The following is an 18,982-nucleotide window of genomic DNA, read 5'->3' as shown; positions in this document are numbered from 1 at the left end:
GCGACACCAAACAGTAACGCACGCCTCTGCTGGTCTGGACAATCACGGGGGGGGGTTGTATTCGCCTCAGAGTGAGACATCATCTACTCACACGCGATCTCCGTCACACGCCCAGCCTCAGCACCAGTGCTCGGCGTCTCCGTGGGCTTTTCTCGCCCTCCGTCCTCACCGTGAACACCAGACGCCGTGGGAGGGGATGAGGCCTTCATGAGACGGTCGAACCCGCCGCGGGACCTGGTTCTTGTGCAGCCTCGGCCGGCTCCTCGCGCTCCGTTATGTCTTTGAGCCTGCTCCCCCTCTCGCCATGCCCGCCGCGCGCCGCCGCTCCTCCTCCTCCACCTCCTCCTCCTCCTCCTCCTCTTCCTCACCTCCTCCGCTGCTGCTGCTGCTCCTTCTGCCGTCGCTGCTTCTGATTTCGTGCCTGGATGAGGCGGTGGGAGCAGCGGAGGAGGGCGGCGGCCTGCCCTCCTCCTCCTTCTCCTCTCCCGGGGACAATAGCCTCGGTGCCGCCGTCGGAGAGCCCACCGCCCCGGGCACAGTGATGGGCCCCTCCGCCCTGATGGCAGGTAAATGCTCCGAACCGGGCTGAAACTGGAACAGAACAGTGTACATGTGAGTCACAACCGAGCCGAGCCAGGTACCGATGTGATGAGCATCCCATGGCAGGCTGTTGTTGTCAAAGTCAGGCCAGAGGCATCATCAAACCAGTCATCATATTTATCTGGATGAATCATGTTTTTTGGGTATTGTTTTGGTCCTGTTTTACCTGTTATTCCAAAAATATCACAAATAACAACATGCTTTTTCAATGTCCACTTAGGATAAAAAAAATAAATAAATAACCTTTAACTGGAGGACATAATAAGCTGGCATTAGCTGTGATGTACATTGAAAAGATTAAAGGAAACATAACTTTTTCAGCTAAATATGTAATTAATTCTACATAAAAAACAAGCATCTACCAGTGTCATTTCTCAAAACGCATGAACCAGTGTTGAACACAATGATGTTTCCATGTTCACTACTGAGACTATGACAGGATGCATCTGAAAAATACATGTGATGCTGCTGAAAAGCCAAGAAACTGCATTTTACCTCAATTATTTCACTGTATTGAAAGGATTAATGGTTGAAAAGTTCTTAAACATTTTAGATCAGTACATGCTTCTGGGTCTTTAAGGGCTAAACTTTGAATGCAAACACATTGTATAACATGGAATGACAAAACAAATAATATAAAGTACTTAAGAGGATGAAAACATCCTGAAAGACACAACATGCTGACAATGTGATAAAAGACTCAAAAAGTCAAAAGATGTACAACACAACAGCAAAATGATAATAAAATGATGTCAGGTATAAAAAGGTGAAAATATCCTCTAAGACTCAAAAAGTCCAAAATGTTTTAAAACATATGCAACTAATCTGTCATTCAACACAATGACAAAATGACGACAAAGATGATAAAGTACACAACAAGATGCAAATATTGTAAAAGGTACCAAAAGTCTAAAACAATCCAACATAATGACAAAGCGATGTGAAGTACGAAATGTCCAGTTGAACATTTACACGTTGTGCTTAAAATGTTGTACAAGACACAAAAACGTGAAAAAAAATACACAATAAGTCAAAATTGATGTCATAGACGACCAAAGATTTAAAAGGCAAAATGAAAACACTAAAATTAAAAAAAAGACACGTTTTTGCAAATTAAGATGTAGAACATTCAGAAGAATCAAAATAGAAAAATCATAAAATAATCGCAAAAGAAAAATGTGTATCACAATAAAAATTGTAATAATGATAATCACCACTATCATTATATACTCATATAATTTTACTCAAGCAGAAATATTGTCGTTTTTGCAGCAATATTTATCTGTATCATATCATATTTGTATTGCATCATATTATTTTTGTCATATAGGACCTAAACAAGGGTATTTTTTTACTTTTTTTACTTTATCCAGTGTACTTTGTTTGCACATGACCGTTAATGCACAGTATATAGTGTAAAAATACTCCAAATGTATGTATGTATGTGAGTGTTTTTCTTATTCAACCATTGCCGCTAAATAGAAGTTCTAAGTGAATGGAAGTAAATACAAGTTTGTGATCACGTGCAGAGGTAGAATTTATATTGAGAAGGGTTATTAGTGAGCGCCAAAAGGTTCTGAGGTAGGTTTAAAGTGGAGTAACATCAGAAATAAGGACTTTGATATCTGGATATATATAAAAAAAAAGACATGAAAAGATGGATAAATTAAGTGTGATGAAATGCTGATAATAAGTGCGTATTAGTGTTGTGGATGTCAAACTGTCACCTCTTTCTGTTGTTTCTATTGAATATGTTTTACAGCTACACTAATAGGATCCTGTTGAGGTTTGAGGGATTATGGTTTTATCTTTTTGGCCTGAGTAGGTGATGTACTGTATTAATGGAGAGCATGTTAATCCTGCGCTGAGCCTGTGCTCCTGGCTGGACTCGCCACTTTAAAGTCTGTGTTTACATTGGCTCAGGGCATGGATTCCAGCGCTCTCCAGGAAAGCCCAAACACTTGTGAACTAGGGGTGGGAAAAAACATCAGTGCACCCAATTATTATGATTTAGGCTACGTTCAGACAGCAGGTCTTAACCCATAAAGACCCAGTGCTATTTTTGTGGCAGTTCCCAAATGAATATTTCTCTAAATTCAACCTTTCTTAAGTTATTTATTACCATTGATTGTAATATTACCTTCCTTATTTTGCATTTTTTCAGTGTAAATCATGTATTTTCCTATATTTAATTCACTGATCATGTAAGATGTTAATTAAAGTTCAGAGTAAAGTTGAGGTTATTATATCAGAAACAGAGAAAACAAAAAAAAGTGACTTTTTCAGCCAAAATATCAACAATAAAATAAAAAAATAAACCCAGTGTGTCCATCCACTGTCATTGATCCAACTCCATGGGTTTTACTGGTGAATCAATGTTGTAGAAGATGATGGTGTTTCCATGGTAACTATGGAGCCTCTGAACGTCCAAATGGGTCATATTTGATGACCATGAAAAGATGACAAACTGCATTTTACACCAATTATTTACATGTATTGATAGGATTAGTGGATCAACAGGTATTAAACAGTTTAGATCAGTAGATGGTTTTGGTCAACATTGGAGGATTGGGTCTTTATGGGTTAATGCACAATTCAGATTTTTTAGTGAAAGCTGATTTTTTTGGTGTGTTTGTTCATATTACACATTAAATGCGACTTCTATCAGTTTTGAGTATGAACTGAATGTGATCCTGAAGTGACCTGCATGCGCAAAAGAGGTCCTGATGTAATACATGACCACACAGGCATGCACTGTGTTTACAGAAGTAAATATATTTTTCCCACCGCTCCTCCTCCTGGGATGCAGAATTGTGACGTATGTCATATTTCAATGACATAAAGGTCGGATAAATGCAACCTGACCGTTCAGACTGAAGTCGCTTTGGGAAATATCAGATACGTATCGGATTTAGGACCACATATGAAAGTGGCCTGGGTCGGATTTGTGCTGTTCAAACTATCTTTAATAGATCGGATACAGGTCACATATGGGCTAAAAATCTGATCTAGGCCACATTTGCCTGCAGTCTGAACATAGCCTTATTGATGCCGAATAGGGCTGGTCAATAATTCCAAATTATGGCATGATGTTGGGATAAAAATGTTGGTACAAGTCAATATTGGTTATTATGATGATAAATGCAAAATCGTTATTTCTCGTCTCATAAACGTGAAACTATAACAAGATCAGCTTGAATCAGAATCAGCTTTGCTCGCCAGTTGTCTCTCCAGTAAATATTAAGGAAAAAATGTAAGAAAAACAAAATAAGACAAAACAAACTCTATATACATACATGTCAACTATATATGTAAAGACACAGGTAGCAATTTATATACAATAACAGTGCATTATTTGTGCAAATTGTGGGCAATAAAACTGAAAATCAAGGTAAATGACACTTATTTGTGCTTGTAGAAGATGAAAAAAGACAAAAAGGCAGTGAAAAGACATAAAAGATGGAAAATTATGGAAAAGATGAATCCAGAAGAAAATTACAGGAAAAAATGTCAAAGAGAAAATCTACATTAGATATAAAGGAATTAAGAAAACCAAAATGGTATAGAAGACAAAAACAACATATAAGATGCAACCAAAAATGATAATGACATGATAGAAAGATCAAGATAGAAATTAGTAAACAACACAAACACAATGTAACAAACCAAAAATAATGTAAAAGAGGGTAATTTGTAGTGTTAAATTAGTTGTAAATGACACAATGAGACAAAGCGTTGGAAAAGACACAAGACGAAAATGACATAAAAGACAAAAAATGAGATAAAACATGGTTATTTGTGGTCTTCATTTACTTGTAAAGGACACAGTAGCTAAAAATATAAAAGTTGTTTGGTCCTGAGTGGAAGTTGAACAAATTCTGTGCAAAGGATGAGAAGAAAATGTTGTAAAAGATGCATGACGATAAAAACAAAATGTGAAAAGACCACAAAAGAAGACATAATATGTATATAATTTAGAGATAGCACATTTCAATCGATTATAATGATGGAACGTTTATCACCATAAACTTCTACAACAGTAAAATTAAGCCAAGCCATAAAAACACTGAACTGCATTAGATTGGACAGGTTGGAGTCCATCTTGTGCAGATTCATTTACTTCTAATACTGAAAATTTGCAACTTGCTGTAAGAGCTTGAACGGATGAATGTAAATGACGTCCTCTTCTGTCGCTGGTTTTGATGTATTTTTCATTCACCCACCGATTTAGCCGTGCTCAGCTCATCATTTTTTCATAGTGAGAGAAAGGTTAGAGAGGGATATGTTGGAAACCCGGTGGAGAACGCTGCTGGGATGATGTACTACACTCTGGTAGAACATATGGGATCTATTATCGTTATTGTTTAAACTCATTTTAGTTCAGGAGCCCCATTCATCCCAATATGATCTCAAACACTTCAGACCAGAAAAATAATATAATCACTTATAAATCATTTGCAGCTCTTTTTATCTTAAAAAATGTTATTTTTGAAAATGTGAATAATCTGAACAAACATGCACAATCTGAAATTTCCACAGAAAAATAAGAACAATTTTATTATTATTCCTCAATTTATCATTTTTAAATCCTCTCTTAAAACATATTTCTTCTTGTTGACGTGTAGCCCCTAGAAATCAACATGCATAGAAGTAATTTATATCAGTTCACATCTGTTTTATCTGCGCTGAGTTTCAAGATTTACACAGCCTCTGGTCGGTCCCTGAAGGCAGCATGCCCCCATTTCTCTGAGTTTATCTGTTTATCTATTTATTTGGCTGTTTTCCATATGTTGCACTACTTTTGTGAATAAAATAAATTGCTAAATCACACCCAGTAAAAGTGTGTTTTAAACAATGTATTCCACTTTTCTTTTTTTTTTTTGAAAAATCAGAATTCTTATTTATCAGCCTCAGGACCCAACATTTTCATTTCAGTGTTCCAGTACAGATGAGTCTTTATTACTTGAGAATATTCTGCACATTTTGATATACCACACATGGGGTATCAGATTATATGGAGTGTTTAAAAAGGGAAATATAAACAGGTATGGGCAAAAATGTATATTACAGACTCCTAAGGGTTAACTCAGTTTGAGATATTAGCTTTTTTAATTTTTTTTTCTTTAGTTTTGCATTTGATTTTATGTGATAATAAATCTTTATGTGTTTAATTTGTATACAGCACTTTGGCTATCTGTGTTGTTTATAAAGTGCTGTATAATTAAAGTTGGATTGGATACATGTGCATTACAGACTGGGGCACTGATGGGGGGGGGGGGGGGGGGGGTGTAAACATGACAAATTGATGGGGCTCACTGTTTATGGGAGGCCCACAGAGCAGTGGAGGGGCCCAGTAGATATAGAAGTAGAGAAAATTTTGTGTAAGATCCGCTGTAGAAGAAGTAGTTTAGGTTGCGTTTTTATGGTATCATAAGTGACGTTGTTTATTGAGTGCACCCTCACGTATATAACCCCCCCACCACCACCACCACCGTGCGACAGATGGAGAAGATGGGAAACATCAATTTCAGTAGGGTCCACAATGATTTCATGGGGCCCATGATTAGTAGCGGCGCCCCTGATTACAGATCACAGTAGATCTACACAGGCACTAAACATTTAGTAACAGGCGTAATATTGTAAAACTTTTGGAGTGAGGAGTTGTCATTATTCTTAGGTTATTGTGTTATTATTTTACTGCTCTGACCCACTTGAGATCAAATTGGTCTGTATGTGAAACCTAAACTGAAATGACTTTGACACCTTTGACTGTTAATATCTTCACGTCATATCGGACCCGGATTAGACCCTTTGGTGGGCCGGTTTTGGCCCACGGGTCGTACGTTTGACACCCCTTTTATTTTAGCAGCCACACTAGGTAACTCATTATTGATACTGGGCTATGTACAGTCGTGGAAAAAATTATTAGACCATCAAAAGTCATCAAAAACAATGGTTATGCAATCAAGTACTAACTCCTGTGTGTATCATGTGACTAAAACAGACAGAAAAGAAAACATGGAATGCCTAAAAGCACTGTTTTTGGCAGTACAATGCCATAGATATTGATGTAAGAACTGAAGTGATTTTGGTTATTATCAAGAAAACCATGGAAAACGGATAGATATCAGCTCTGAAATTAAACTCTTATGAGCTATTTTTGTTGTTCTCATTATATTTGTCCAAACAAATGTACCTTTAGTTGTATCAGGCATTAAAATGAACAAGAAATTGAAGAAAACAAGCGGTGGTCTAATAATTTTTTCTGTGACTGTATAAATAACAGCTATTCTTGACAGTAACTCGGTGTAGAGTTTCTCAGGTTATCTAATTTTTGTCCACATACAACAAACACCACCTACCGAAGCGTTAACTGTCTCTCTGTCATGGTGCATTTTCTTCCAGAGCCTCAGTTCGCCCTCAAGGTCCTGGTGCGGGACCAAGTGACCAGACAGCCTCTGTCAGGGGCCTCGGTGGACGTTTACATCAACCACACGCTGACGAGCTCTGCCAGGACAGAGGAGACGGGGGAGGTTCTCCTGTGGGTGTCCTACAGTCCAGGCCTCAGCCTCACTCTGCTGGGCATGATGGAAGGCTACATCCCCAGCCCCCTGCCTTGGAGCACGACCAGGAGGCCCAGTGAGTACCACCCACCGGGATATTATACACATTTATCTGACTGAGAAAAATGAATGAGAAAAAACACCGTCTCTGACATGTAAAGATCACACACCAGTCATTAGCATAAACAGTGTCAATGAAGTAGAACAGGGGGTGAATAACACATCTATGGGTGAAACTAACACAAAAGCTGATGTACTGAAAACACAGGGAACACTGCTAACTAACACTGTCATTGTAAATAAACACTACCATGTCATCTCAGCTGCTTACATGATGACTGATAGACATTATTATTGCACATTAGAGCAGGGGTATTAAACTTATTTTATTTCAGGGGCCACATACAGACCAACATGAGCTCCAGTGGGCCGGACCAGTAAAATAATAAAATATAAAAATCTATAAATAATAACTCCAAATTTTTCTCATCATTTTAGTAAAAAAAGGGTGATTTTAACAATATTATACCTCAACTTCTCATTTACACGTGTGCATTACAACTTACAGATCACAGCGGATCTACAAAGACACAAAGCCTTTAATAACAGGCATGATACTGTTCAAATTCTACTTATTTTGGTTGTTCATGGTTTAGATTATTCACCTGTTTAGTTTTTATTGCTTAAATTTAGGTCAGTGTTTTTCAACCTTGGGGTCGGGACCCCACATACTAATAAGTAATATATGGTGAGTTGAGAGAGATAATCCCAATACATAACAGACATGACAAACTGAAGCTGAAACTGAAGCACTGTGGTACTGTTTATCTTTCAAAAGTTCATTGTGGCCGGTTTAAGATGCTGCAGCACTTTCATAATTCATAGTCTGAGTTCTTGTTTGTTCAGTATTAATTGTCAGCCTTGTAAATCCAAGCTGGACTGACTGTACATATCCTGACCAAGGAAAATCAAATTCTCACATTGTGCAGTAATCTACACCTGGCTTTTCTGCCTCCGTCCATAATAATATACATTAGATAGCCTAAATGTTGTCTAAAGTTAACATTTAATTGCAACATAGTTTAGCAAACTTTTACATGATCAAAAACAAATTAATTTTAGCAAAAAAAAAAAAGTCTCCGTTTTGAATGTCTGGGGTTGCTAGAAATTTGTGATGTTAAAATGGAGTCACAAGCCAAAAAAGGGTGGGAACCACTGGATCAGGTGAATTACAGGCCTTCAGTGTTTATAGTTTTGTCCTTGTTTTCAGAAATCTACACAAGCAAAGTGTGTTGACCCCAATGTCCATTTGGTTGTACTGGAGACGATTTGACTTCTTTCTAGTCAGGCTGTTTTTACAGTGTGGATGTAGAGGATTCTCCATCACAAACGAACATAACTGAATCATTTAACGGATACCTCTGTAAGTCATTGCTTTAGCTAATTGTAAGCAAACAGTATTCAGACTCACTGCATTTTTAATCATCATTAATATTTAATGTAGTGTCTGCAACAACATGCAATCTGTCACTGAGGTTTGTTCCTGATGAAGCAGTTTGTGTTGCAGGGTACATTAAAGTGTAAGACAACGCCATGTCCTATAGTCCTCGTATTGATTGTTTCTACAGAATTGTGTGGAGCCGAGGCGGTGACTCCTACGTATCCCTGCCTCAGCAAACTGTCTTTGTCCTGAGCACTGAATCAGATGCAGAGGGGGGTGGGGGATCGCGGATCTAAAAGGGGCCCGGGTTTATTGTGTGAGTGTTACTGCTCCCTGCGGTCCCTGGTCTGAATCAGACGGGAGCAGCTTCTATAAAACAAAAAGAAAATGACAGCAGGGACGTGATGAAGCATGAAGTCAGACGGATGAAAAGAGAGTCATCTGTCGAGACCTGCTTCACTCTGTGGGACCAGAGGCGCCTCCCTTTTGTGCTGTTTGTGCACCGACAACAACTGAACCTGAAAACGAGGCTTCACGTGGTGTCGCCACCTGCTGGTAGTTGTACACACCCACAGACCGGATCGGTCTAAATCAGGGGTTTTGACACTCCATCTGGCCCTCGGGTATGAAATGACACTAAAGATATTAACAGTCAAGGGTGTCAAACTCATTTTAGTTCCAAACTCTAACATCTGTAATGCACATGTATAAATGATAAGTTGAGGCATGATATTGTTAAAAGTATTTTTTTCAGGTTTTTCAGGTTATTTTTATTAAAGGATAGTTTGTAAATGTAAACATTACACTGAAAAAGTAAGTCACTAAAGGTTTGTTAATTAAATAATACCAACAAAATAAGCCATGGTAGCAGTTAAACCATTAACAAAGCCAGGAAAAATGCTGCTTTTTAATTTTTTCTACATATTTTTAGCACCTGATAGACAAAAATAGTAGCTGAATGGTATTTGAATGCATTTTATTGCATGTAAAAATCATCAGATGTTGTATGAGGTGTGTGTTTAAGCGTGTAGAGAATCAATTTGACATATTTCAGATCTTGCAGTATTTCTAAAATTAACATTTTTCTTCACCAGATTACGATCACTATCACTAATTGCAATTTTGTCCGCAATATTTTGAACATGACCTTTCAACCAAAACATACATTCCTGTTCTGTTGTAATTCCAATCTATTTGAGATTTGTGTGGCTTCCTTTTGTGTATGTGCAGTTTTTTCGGCTGTGACGATACCGCTGCTCCCTCACAGCCAGGGCAACATCTGGCTGTTTGAAGACTCTGTCGTCATCACCGGGAAGTTACCAGGTATGTCCAACGCACTTTGACCCATGAGAAAATCAAAAACTAGCCTGAACACAAAGGAAACATCCTATCTCATATTTACAAAAAGCTCTTATAATGTTGCGCTTGTTCTATTTTTATTTCCACAGATAGCTCATCCCAACCCAGAGTTAAATTCCCCAAGAACCTCCTCATGGTCTCTGATAAGGCCAATGTCTCCTCAGTGACTGCATACCTGACTGTACCACAGCGCCACCTAGCGAAAGATTGTGTCAACTGCACCCCAGGGGTCATCAGCAACAAATCAGGTGATTGGATTTTCCACATACTGCACTGAAACAAGGAACCACAATAGGGAAAAAATAACCTCTTACTGGATTGGTGTGTGCCTGCAGTGTACAGAAGCATTGAGCTGAAGGCAGTGGCGGCCATCGACGTCTTGCTCTACTCCAATGGTGAAGCACTGCAGATTCGTGGACCCATCCAGATCAGCCTGCCTCTGGGACACAGCACCCACCTGAGAGCCTCTGATACTGTACCAGCCTGGGCCTTTAACCTCAAGACTGGTAAGAATATAGATACACAGCTCAGACTCAGCACTAGAGTAACACAAGCAAATGAGATCAGAATATAACGGAAATAAAATGACACCAACTGGGAATTACAAAGATATGCTTACCTCCTGAATCCATACTATCAAAATACTTGCGATTTCAGAATGTAATGGGACTCAGTATTAGGATTTCTAGTTATTTTTACTCCTTTAAAATTAGAATTATGTCAGATTATAACATTACATTCCTCCATCTCTTGCTGAGTTTGATGGCAGGTCCTCTATGTTGCTGCTTTCAGGTGCATGGGAGAACCAGGGTCTGGGGGTCGTCAAAGCCGTTGGGAACAACCTGATTTGGACCTACACAGCCTCCCATCTGGGCTACTGGCTCGCTGCCCCCCTGCCCTCTCCAAATGGTATTATAGCTCCATATACCTACATTATGACAGCGCTCTGATGAATGGGATATTAATAAATTATTCCAAATCTCTCCACATAGATTACATGGGACATGGTAGCTCTCTGGAATTCCTGTCATACCACACCTACCTGCTGTTGGGAATTCTGGCCGGAACGCTGGCTATAGTCATCGGGTTTCTGTCGGTACTGCTGTGTCACTGCAAGTAAGGAGTCACTTTGGGGGTTTATTTACAGTATGTGGAAGAGAAGGTTTCTTTTTCCCATTCGAACATTTATAAATACTGTAAAAATAGAACTACTTGTATTGACCGGGTATCAAAATCTTATTGATCTGGAAGCCTGGAACGGTAATATTGATCGGCAGCAGCTGTAGACAAGTCTTGGAAACATACTTTATGAAGAATAGAGAGGCTACAAACTCCTAAATGTACAATTTAATAAGAATAAAATTAATAAAAAAATAAAGTGCCCAATTACTTTGTTCTGGCATGGATTGAAATCTGTAAAACTGCACTCAGTGGTGGAAGTACCTTTACTCAATTACTGAAGTACAAATTTGAGGCATTTGCATTCAGCTGAATATTTTCTCTATTTAACCATATTTCAGAAAAGCAAAGAATCCCTCCACCACTGACTACAGTCCATTCTGATTCAGTCCTGTGTCTTCCTGTTACAGAGGTTCGCATCGAGAGCCCAGGAGAAGGAGGGCTCGCTTCTCCAAACTCACTGTGGTGAAGAAAGACCAAACCACCTCCACCCACATGGAAGAGGGTCTGCTGTTCCGCTCCGGAGAAAACAGCCTTGCTTCGTGCAGTGTCCAATGTGAGCCCTTGTCCACTCCGAGACACAAAACTAACTACAACATCTACGTGGAAGACCCGGGGAGTCGCCCGGCAGCTCCTCTTTACGAGAACATCGCTTCAGATAGGATGAAAGGTTCTCAGCCGCTGCCGCCTCATTACATCAACAGCGAAGAAGTGGCTCGGCTTCGGGAGAAGACGGAGCAGAATCGGGCCAATATGAACTCTGAAAACTTCTTCCAAGATAAGCTCGTTCATCTCTATAACCAGCCGGTGGCCATTATTCAGGCTCCGGAGCTTTTCAGTTCTCAGGAGCAGCAATTAAAGTCTGCGACGTTTCCCCGCAATGGAGTTGAGTATGATGGTCACTCTGAACCTGCAAGCAAAGACAGCTACACCCAGACACTACCCAAAGTTCCACATCACCACTCCCAAGGTGGAAGCAGCCCACAGCAGAGCAACCAAGATGACCCCCAGCCCCTAGAGATTCCTCTACAGGGTCAGGGCCCTAATGCCGTTTGGGGTCGCTACAGTAACCTCCTGGAATCCTCTGTCTCGGTGCCTGGGACCTTAAACGAGGCAGCAGGTATGGAGGCCTTCAGTGGTGGGCACGGTGTGCCCGGCGAGCTCCAGGGGATTTCAGAGCGCACATTGTTGGAGTTGACCCGAGGCAAGTCCTCCTCATCCCATCCGAGGGCCTGGTTTGTCTCACTAGATGGAAAACCAGCAGCACAAGTACGCCACTCCATCATTGAGCTCCAAACCCGCCACCGCCCACCCAGCAGCAACGACACCAGCCTGGACTCAGGAGTGGACATGAACGAGCCTCAGCAGAACATCCGCGAGGCAGAGCGTGACCGGCCTTCGATCAGGGCCTCCTCCTTGCCGCACCACAGCCGAGGAGGAGGACGCTACGGCGAAGAGCAGGACCTGAGCAGCAGTGAAAGCGGCAATACAGCGACCTGCACGCCAGAAGATCCTTCCCTGAGGAACATTTTAGACGGGAGTAGTGGAGCTATTCCCAATATTCCTGAAGAGAGAGATGGCATGGATACATCTAGCGCTCAGGAGGACAGCGAATCCCGAGGTACGCCACCTCCACGGCGCCTGAGGAAGGTGAGGGAGAAAGGGAAGACAGACAAGAGGAGTACGAAGCATGTGCGTGAGGGAAGACCTCTGACGAAGAGAAGTTAGAGCATAGCTTTCTGCAAACATTAAGACAAGCATTGTACTTCATCAGTGCTTAATTTAAATTACTCTAAGTGACACGTGGAAATGATGTTCAGGTTTTCATAAAAGCAGGAAACACGGTACACTCGTACAGGTTTTGGCCTGGAACATGTTGCAAAAATGCTTTGTGGTCAAGAGGCAACAACCACAGCTTGAAAATTAAGCTAACCCCAGTCTTAGATGTCAATGCTAATTCATTACAAAACAATAAAGTAGATGCTAGTTCCAATTCACTTATACTGAACTGTTTTTTCCGCTAATACGATTTTATTCTACTCTCTTACTCTAGTTTTGATTTAGAAATTACACTTATAAGACCACTGAATGAGTTTGTTACACATAAATAACAAAGTTTACTGCTTTATCGTGTTAGATGACGCTCTCGCTCTGACTTCAACCCCAGCTTATGATTCCTAAAAGCCAAGCTGGCAACACCAAATGCTTCTAAATGGACATCCAGAAGTCCATGGCTGTTAGAAGAGGTGATGTCTACCCTTATTATGAAAGTCAAAACACAGTATCTGTTTGTGCACAATCACAGAATTCACCATTAACTCTTCACCTGAACAGTGTATGATGATGTTGTAATCCCATTCACCTATTCTGTGTCATGGTTGGCTCAGGAAATATAATGCACAAGAAATAATTCCGTTACAATGGGAGGTGACATTGGCTTCACAGCTCATAGGTGTTTTTGCGACAGTTCCATTTTGGAAATGTTCACGGCCTAAAACTATACAAAGTTTCATGTTTTTATGAAAAAACCACCATCGTGTGACATTCAGCACATATCACCTGGAGTTTCCCATGAACCATTTCACCATAATGAGCTACCGTCATCACATCAGTACTTCATGATTTGTTGGTCCAAATTAGTTTTCACTTGTGCTCACACAGGCATTGTTGTTGTTGATTTACATGATTGTACAACTCTGCCAAAGAATGCATAAGCTAGCTCAAGAAATAACGCAGGATATATGTCACATTTAAACATCATTTGCTGCTGTTAAGACAAGTTTGTGCACCATGTTATCTCATTGTCCCAAATCTGAAGATCACCAGCGAGATTCTTCACAGCAAAATGTCCGTGTGAACACGTCCCATGGTCCCCAGTGCTGGCATTACTAGAGGGTGCCTTCGTTCTGCCTGTAATCATTCCATATGATTATACAAGGCACGCTATCTGTCTACATTTAGTCAAATCTGGTGAGCTTGCAAGACAGACACAGATACAGGTCTATGTGTAGTGCACTTATCCTCACCGTAAATGCCTGCTGTAAATTAATAAGATGTTGAAGCCTTTCCCAGTTTGCAGACCATGCTGCTTCATTAAACTTAAAAACAGACTCGGGGCTTCATGTTATTATTGGGAAATTAAAGTACTTAACTCAAGACACGAAATGCTCCTTCATATTATTTAGCTGTTGTTCTTGATTTAGCTTCAACTGTCCAAACGCAATAAAGCATTATGCAAAAGCTAGACAGAATTTCACGTCATTATGTAATAAAGCTCACATTTTGTGATGATTAGGCACAGCCTGAATGCAGTATCCCTGCAATAAATAAAAAGTGTAAATGAGCTTTTCCAGGTCTAACTCCTGAATTTGGCAATATGTGCAAGATAAAGCTAATCCTGCTTCATGTTTACATGTGGTTATTTAGACTAAGATCAAGGTGATTTTAAGATTTGGCTAATTTCATTAAGAGGACATTATTTAGGTTGGTTATGACACAGTATTATTGCATTTTCATCCAATAAACGCCAGATTTCACTTTTTTAAACAGCTGTAGCGTGTAATAGTTTATTACAAAATGTGAGGAAAGATTACATACATAAAATGTGATTTTTAGTCAATGTTGTAAACGCTGGTTACATTATGTCCAGTTATTGCATAATGCACTGTTTTAACATATTGGCGTTGTTAACCCCACAAACGTAATAAACCGCAAATGTAATAACAATTTGCAGCTTTTAACGTAATAATCCCACAAATGTAATAACTTTCCCATAAACATAATAACGGTTGCACTTTTGTGGGGATTTATTCTGTCTGCGGGATGATAAAACTCTTCAGTTTCCAAAATTGTAATAACTTCCCACAAATGTAATAAATTAGTACATCACATACATTTAAGTAATGCATGCATGAATATTCATTCATTTTTATTTTTCTTCCCATTTATTCTTACCCTTTGGGTACTTGCCTTTTTAGAATGATCAAATGTTGCAGTTCCACCACATGGAACTAATTCAAGATTAATAAGTGTTTAATCACAAATACAAATGGAGGAACAAAATAATGGGCAAAAATGTTGTAAAGGTTTTATTATAAAAGCTTCAGTATGAACTGGATATTATTTATTTTCATTAAGTATAATAGAAGCCTATGTTTGAGCCATGTAAATAAAATGTCTGGATAAGTTTAACAATGGAGAGGGTAAGAGCACACTGTGGGAAAATTGAGTATTACGTTTGTGGTAGGCGACTGCTATTACATTTGTGGGATTATTACATTAAAAGCTGCACATTTTTATTATGTTTGCAGTTTATTACATTGTGGGAGTTCTTACGTTTGTCGGGTTATTAGGCATTGTTTCTTACTATGGAGTAAAACGCGATGTATATGTAAAACTGAGCTGCCATTTTGAAGTTCTTTCACCTGATATTCAAGGTTTTAAGCCTACAGTTGTTTTAGAATGCATGAAAATGAATGTTTCTTTGTGTGTATGACCATAGATTGAATTAGCGCTAACGTCATGTTGTCATATTGTTCGTTGAATTATTTCACTGTCAAGTGTCGAGGAGGCTTTGTTGTTATACGAAATATTACTCTTACATCAAGATTTTTCGAGTATTGTCAACATAAAATACAAATCACAAATTAATCCCAATAAACACTATCTGGAAACAAATACTTTTGCACTACAATAAAAGTATGATAGAGACATTAATATGTATTTTAGATTTGATATTTACATGATTGTGTGTTAACGTGACATTTGTGTTGGAGTCTTGTGCTGGGAGCTTTTCTGATGATAGCAAACATTAGCTTATATTGCACATTGTTGCAGTTGTAGAGGAGCAGAAGAAGGGTGCTAGGTGCATTTCCAGAAATGTATTTAATGCACATTTTGTGTTGGAATATGTTTATGGACGGAGCAAAATTTAAGAAACCTTCCCAAATTTGGTTCACGTAAGGTAGTTTTTGCCTTTTTTTCCCACACAAGAGTAAATACAAATGGAAGAAATGGAAACACTTTTTGAATAAATTCTGACTCAGCAAACATTTAACTCACATGACTGATCAGCTAACTGTTCGGCTGTTTGGTTCACTTTCTTGTTTTTGTGATTTTTCATATTCGTTTGATGAACCATAAACCCTTCTAGTCTTCTACAGAGAACTCAGTGTACAGATGTAATAACTGAGACACTTGTTAGCTTCGAAATAGAGTCAGCTGAAGTCAGAAAAGAGACATTTTCCAGCTCAAAATGGATTCCAACACAAACTTTAAGCACACAACCATGCACAAATCTTTCACACTAAACCTCTGGTTATACTGGGCAGGTCATGTCACTTCTTTTGCCTGAATTGAAGGGTGCAATTAAATTTGATACTGCGCAACTACACAGTAACAATTGTTCTCTATCATACAGTATTATCACTTGCTTTTCTTTTCTTTACAACATTATTTGGTGCCTTGGAAATTTGCTGTCACCACCTATATCGCTAACTTGCTATTACCAATAACAACGACATTAAACTGAAATATTGACTTTATATGCTTGAGAAGAATTGTAACAGGTTTTTAAATGAGAAATTAGATTAGCGTCGCAATGTAGTTTTTTTCTCGTTTCACCCGTTTTTGTACGACACCAAAATAAAATATGGTCGCATCTATCGGTCCTCTACAGCACATCGAACATTTAGCACTGGGTTGAATGTCAACAAGGTGAAATACTAAAGACTGAAGTCATTCTCATCAATGATCAATTTTGGTAAAACACCTGTACCAGAATCTGGGTCCACTAGCAATATGTACCGCCATGTTCAATCTGAAATGGAATTTTGCAACAACAATTTTGCCATATTTAGTCTTCCATCTTGGTACTACTGTTAAATTTCATATGTACCTTTGTATGTCTGAAGCTTGATCTTGTAGCTCCAAGCATTTGTATTATTTTGTGTAAATATAGACAAGCAGCCTTTTTGTATTTTGTGACTGTGCTTTAATTGTGCTGTTTTTCTTCCATCTGAAAGGAAAGTTCGTTTAGGTACAAATATGTCAATAACTGAATGACATAGTTTGTTTTGTTTTTTTTTAGCAGGTGCCATATGTTTAATCTGTATGAATCTTTTCACGAGCTTAATGAGTGAGTCTCTTTAATGGGAGAGTACAAGAACAACTGCAGTTTTTAATGTAGCAACGAGTTTAGCACTTAATCATTCATCACGCTTACAAAGGAGGACACCTTCTCACTAGTCATCGGCTTGAAAACAGGTATACTTGAGTTACAACAGCAACACAAGGAGTAGTTTATGAACACGACCCTACTGCCACTCCCGTTTTAAAGTGATTCTCGCTGAATGTATTTGTGTTGATTTCAATGTGTTCTATAGTGTGCTCCTCTTGTGTCTAGCCATTGAACTTCATGGACTTTGTTTCTTCCAAAGTGGGCACCTCTTGTGTTGACCTCTGTAATAATGGTAGTGTTACTAGTCTTGCCTTTTTGTGCACTAAATTAATAAACTTACTTGATACTGAGCCTTGTTTATAGTTTCCTGACTTTCTCGACTGGCTTCATCCATGGAAACAGCCTGTACTTCTACAAATGCATCTTGGGAGCATTCATTCATTCATTCCTTCATTCATTTTCTGATTTTTTTTCTTTTTAACAATTAACACAAAAAAATCATTTGCATTTGTTTGTGTCTATTTGATGCGTCCACACCTTTTTAAACATAAAAAAGATTTTTCCGCAAATATTTCATAATTGCGACAACGTATTAGGGCCACATAAAAAAACAAAACAAAACACTTGTCACTACGAGAATAAAGTCATTATGTAACAAGAATAAAGTTGTTATTGAACGAGAACAAAGTCATAGTTTTAAAAAAGTCATTATTTAACGAGAAAAGCAGCATCCCCACTATAGTTCTCTGGTGTAACCATCGATAACCCTACAGCTGACTACTTCATCAGTTTCTCCCCCACAAGAGGCAATTTGCTACAAAACAGTTTGATTCTTACAACAAACCCAAATGTGTGCAAACTGTCTTCAAAGTCCTTATACTAATGTGTTGATGGAGGATAGACTCAGTATTTGGCCTTGGTGCCTAACCCCCAAATGAAAGTATAACTTCACAAAATGTTCCAAGTTCTACATCGATGAGTAGGTACAATTTCTCATTATATTATGACTTTATTCTCAAAATATAACAACTTTATTCTCGTTAAATGACTTTATTCTCGTTAAATAACAGCTTTATTCTCATTAAATAACGCCTTTATTCTTGTTAAATAATGATTTTTTTCTCGTTAAATAATGTCTTTATTCTCGTTAAACAACGACTTTATTCTTGTAAAATAACAACTATTCTCGTTAAGTAATGAGTTTTTTAAAACTACAACTTTATTCTCGTCAAATAACGACTTTATTCTCATTAATTAACGACTTTATTCTCGTTAAATGAGTTTTTTAAAACTACGACTTTATTCTCGTTAAATAACGACTTTATTCTCGTAGTGACAAGCGTTTTTTTTTTCTTATGTGGCCCTAATACGTCGTCATACATAATGATATTTGAGATGTGTAAAATTTCAAGGTTGTCCAAAAAACTTTTTTCCGCTGCTGTACAAACAAACTAACATTCATTGTGGATTAAACAACTGTGTGAGCTTGGGCATAATGGTTCGAGATAAAAATGCAGAATTCACAAGATTAAAGTACAACCCATTATGCTACTGTGTGCTTCTTTTGTATTTTGTTATGCTTTATACTACCTCATCTGACTTTCTATTTTTCATAGACTTCTGCTCAGAAGTTTTTATCTTAAATCTCAGAGTTTGTGACTT

General features: G+C 38.6%; 1 protein-coding gene across 1 annotated transcript; it reads left to right on the top strand.

Annotated features, from left to right (window-relative positions):
* The first annotated feature begins 72 nt into the window (after positions 1-72).
* fam171b (family with sequence similarity 171 member B) lies at positions 73-17,670 on the top strand. The gene is made up of 9 exons (XM_030155457.1): positions 73-566; positions 7,006-7,239; positions 9,835-9,927; positions 10,053-10,211; positions 10,299-10,469; positions 10,756-10,872; positions 10,956-11,079; positions 11,553-14,824; positions 15,495-17,670. The coding sequence occupies exons 1-8, from the start codon at positions 305-307 to the stop codon at positions 12,868-12,870; spliced, it is 2,478 nt and encodes an 825-aa protein (XP_030011317.1). The 5' UTR covers positions 73-304; the 3' UTR covers positions 12,871-14,824; positions 15,495-17,670.
* Positions 17,671-18,982: the final 1,312 nt, after the last annotated feature.

This window comes from Sphaeramia orbicularis, chromosome 2, assembly GCF_902148855.1.
Source record: "Sphaeramia orbicularis chromosome 2, fSphaOr1.1, whole genome shotgun sequence".
Lineage (NCBI taxonomy): Eukaryota > Metazoa > Chordata > Actinopteri > Kurtiformes > Apogonidae > Sphaeramia > Sphaeramia orbicularis.
Note: the sequence above shows the minus strand (reverse complement) of the source record. Positions and strands in the feature narration are given on the sequence as shown.